Source organism: Charadrius vociferus, unplaced genomic scaffold (assembly GCF_000708025.1).
Source record: "Charadrius vociferus isolate BGI_N301 unplaced genomic scaffold, ASM70802v2 scaffold89, whole genome shotgun sequence".
NCBI classification, from domain to species: Eukaryota; Metazoa; Chordata; class Aves; order Charadriiformes; family Charadriidae; genus Charadrius; species Charadrius vociferus.
The window spans coordinates 17274-20291 of record NW_009649844.1 but is presented as its reverse complement, the minus strand read 5'-3'; the positions used below and the strand labels follow the sequence as shown (position 1 = coordinate 20291).

Genomic DNA, 3018 nt, shown 5'->3' with positions numbered 1-3018 from the left:
GATTAAATCAGGTTCAATTAATCAGATCCAATTAAACCAGGTTCAATTCATTTGGTTTGATTAAACTGGGTTCAGTTAAACTGGGTTTGATTAAACTGGGTTCAGCTCACCGGGTTCAATTAAACCGGATTCAGTGAAACCAGGTTCGATTGAACTGGGTTCAATTAAACCGGGTTAAATTAATTTGGTTCGATTGAACTGGGTTCGATTAAACCGGGTTAAATTAATTTGGTTCGATTAAACTGGGTTCGATTAAACCAGACTTGTTGAAACCGGGTTCAATTAAACCGCATTCAGTGAAACTGGGTTTGATTAAACCAGGTTCAATTAAACTGGATTCATTGAAACCGGGTTCAATTAAACCAGATTTGGTTAAACCGGGTTCAATGAAACAGGATTCGGTGAAACCAGGTTCACTTAATGGGGATCAGTTAAACCAGATTCAGTGAAACTGGGTTCGATTAAACCAGGTTCAATTAAACTGGGTTCAGTTAAACCAGATTCGTTGAAACCAGGTTCAGTTAAACCAGAATCAGTAAAACCAGGTTTAATTAAACTGGATTCATTGAAACCGCGTTCAATTAAACCAGAATCAGTGAAACCGGTTTCGATTAAACCAGGTGAAATTAAACCAGATTCAGTGAAACTGGGTTCAGTTAAACTGGGTTCAATTAAACAGGATTTGGTGAAACCAGGTTCAATTAATTGGTTCAATTAAACCGGATTTGTTGAAACTGGGTTCGATTAAACCAGGTTCAGTTAAACCGGATTCAGTGAAACTGGGTTCCAATAAACCGGGTTCAATTAAGCTGGGTTCATTTAAACCGGATTTGGTGAAACCAGGTCCAATTAAACCCGGTTCAATTAAACTGGATTCATTGAAACAGGGATCAATTAAACTGGGTTCAATTAAACCAGATTCATTGAAACTGGGATCAATTAAACCAGGTTCATTGAAACCGGGATCAATTAAACCGGGTCCAATTAAACCGGATTCGTTGAAACCGGGATCAATTAAACTGGGTCCGATTAAACCGGATTCATTGAAACCGGGATCAATTAAACCGGGTCCAATTAAACCGGATTCATTGAAACCGGGATCAATTAAACTGGGTCCGATTAAACCGGATTCAGTGAAACCACGTTCAATTCGTTGGGTTCAAAGAATCCGGATTCAATTAATCGGGATTCAGTTAATCCGGGTTCAATTCACCGCCACCATCCCGGTGCCGTGCCAGCCTCTGGGGACGGTGGCGCCGTGCCGTGCCGCACCACCACAGTGGTTTCGGCACAGCCCCGATCGGTGCAACCCCATCTCATGGGGGTTTTTGGGGTGGTTTTTTTTTTTTCCCTTCTTCCATCCCGACAACGTTTCCCAGCTCCCGGCACACCGACATCCCCATGGATCTCCTTGCCGGTATCAGCGTCGCCTGTGCCGGGCTCCTGGCGGTGTTGGCGGCGGCGCTGCTAGCGGCGGCGTATCGTTTGGGGCTCCTCTACCAGCTCTGGCATAAGGTAGGACCAAACGGGTGAAAACACGGTGGTTTTGCTGAAAAAAAAAACGCCGATTTTTTGAAGCCGGCAGTTCAGCGAAGGGATGGTGACACCACGCACAACCTCCCGGTGAACTCCTCGCCGTGCAGGTGGACCCCCAAAGCCCCCGGCACGGCGGTGAGTTGGTGGCAGAGGTGTTGAAGGCACACGGCGTCCGCTTTCTCTTCGCACTGGCTGGTGGCCACATCTCACCCATCTTGGTGGCCAGCGAGAAGCTGGGAATGATATGGAAGGGGACCTCATGGCCAGAACCTTCTCCTGCCCCGATGGACGGAGGGTTTTGGGGTGTCCCAACTTGGTGGGTCTTGGTTGACCTGAGAAGGGTTCAAAGAGGTTGTGGGTGTCCAGGGTTCTTCCATGGTGGGTTTTGTCCCCTATTTATCCGCCTGAGAAGATAATTTAGCAGCTCTGGTGAGGACATGATGAGGAGGTGACCCCATGGCCAGCACCTTCTCCTGCCCCGATGGATGAAGGGTTTTGGGATGTCCCAACTTGGGGTCTTGGTTGAATGGAGGAAGGTCCAAAGACTTTGTGGGTGTCCACGGTTCTCCTGTGGTGGGTTTTGACCTCCTTCAGGAGATAATTTAGCAGCTGTGGTGAGGACATGATGAGGAGGTGACCCCATGGCCAGCACCTTCTCCTGCCCCGATGGACAGAGGGTTTTGGGGTGTCCCAACTTGGTGGCGTCTTGGTTGACTTGAGAAGGGTTCAAAGAGGTTGTGGGTTCTTCCAAGGTTCTTCCATGGTGGGTTTTGTCCCCATTTCTCCCCCCCCGGGACTAATTCAGCCACTTGGGCGCCAACGAGATGAGCAACCAACCGTGCCCCGAACCTCCAGCTGAAAATCGGGGTGCAGAGGGGATCCCCTTTCCACCACCCCCCACCTACACCCCACCCCGTTTCCCCGCAGGTCGCATCGGTGTGGCCGCCCGCACCGGCGGGCCCGGTGTCACCAACACGGTGACGGCCGTCAAGAACGCCCAAATGGCCGAGTCACCGGTGCTGCTCATCGGAGGAGCGGCCGCGACGCTGCAGAAGGTGGGGACACCAGAAAATCTCCTCCCAGCCCCATTTTTGGGTTGTTTCCTCCCATTTTTGGGTTGTTTCCTCCCATTTTTGGGTTGTTTCCTCCCATTTTTGGGTTGTTTCCTCCCATTTTTGGGTTGTTTCCTCCCATTTTTGGGTTGTTTCCTCCCATTTTTTGGGGGGGTCTCCCATTTTTGGGAGGTTTTCTCCCATTTTTTGGGGGAGGTCTCCAATTTTGAGGTTGTTTTCTCCCTTTTTTGGGGGGTTTCCATCTGTATTTGCGTTGTTTTCCTCCCATTTTTGGGGCGGTTTCCTCCCATTTTTGGGGCGGTTTCCTCCCATTTTTGGGGCGGTTTCCTCCCATTTTTTTTGGGGGGGTGTCTCCGATTTTGAGGTGGTTTTCTCCCTTTTTTGGGGGTTTCCGTCTATATTTGGGTTG

General features: G+C 49.4%; 2 protein-coding genes across 2 annotated transcripts in view; one reads left to right on the top strand and one right to left on the bottom strand.

Moving 5' to 3' along the window:
* Positions 1–417: 417 nt before the first annotated feature.
* Positions 418–1403, bottom strand: LOC104291644 (glutamine-rich protein 2-like). The gene is made up of 2 exons (XM_009890904.1): positions 1396–1403; positions 418–556 (listed from the first exon to the last, which is right to left on the bottom strand). Exons 1-2 carry the CDS (start codon positions 1401–1403, stop codon positions 418–420), a joined length of 147 nt encoding a protein of 48 aa, XP_009889206.1.
* The window catches only part of ILVBL (ilvB (bacterial acetolactate synthase)-like), a 12749-nt gene continuing 11132 nt past the window's right edge, over positions 1402–3018 (top strand). The window contains exons 1-3 of the mRNA XM_009890903.1: positions 1402–1515; positions 1644–1839; positions 2464–2591. Of these exons, the coding sequence (XP_009889205.1) occupies positions 1402–1515; positions 1644–1839; positions 2464–2591 (438 nt within the window). The remainder of the gene's footprint in view (positions 1516–1643; positions 1840–2463; positions 2592–3018) is intronic.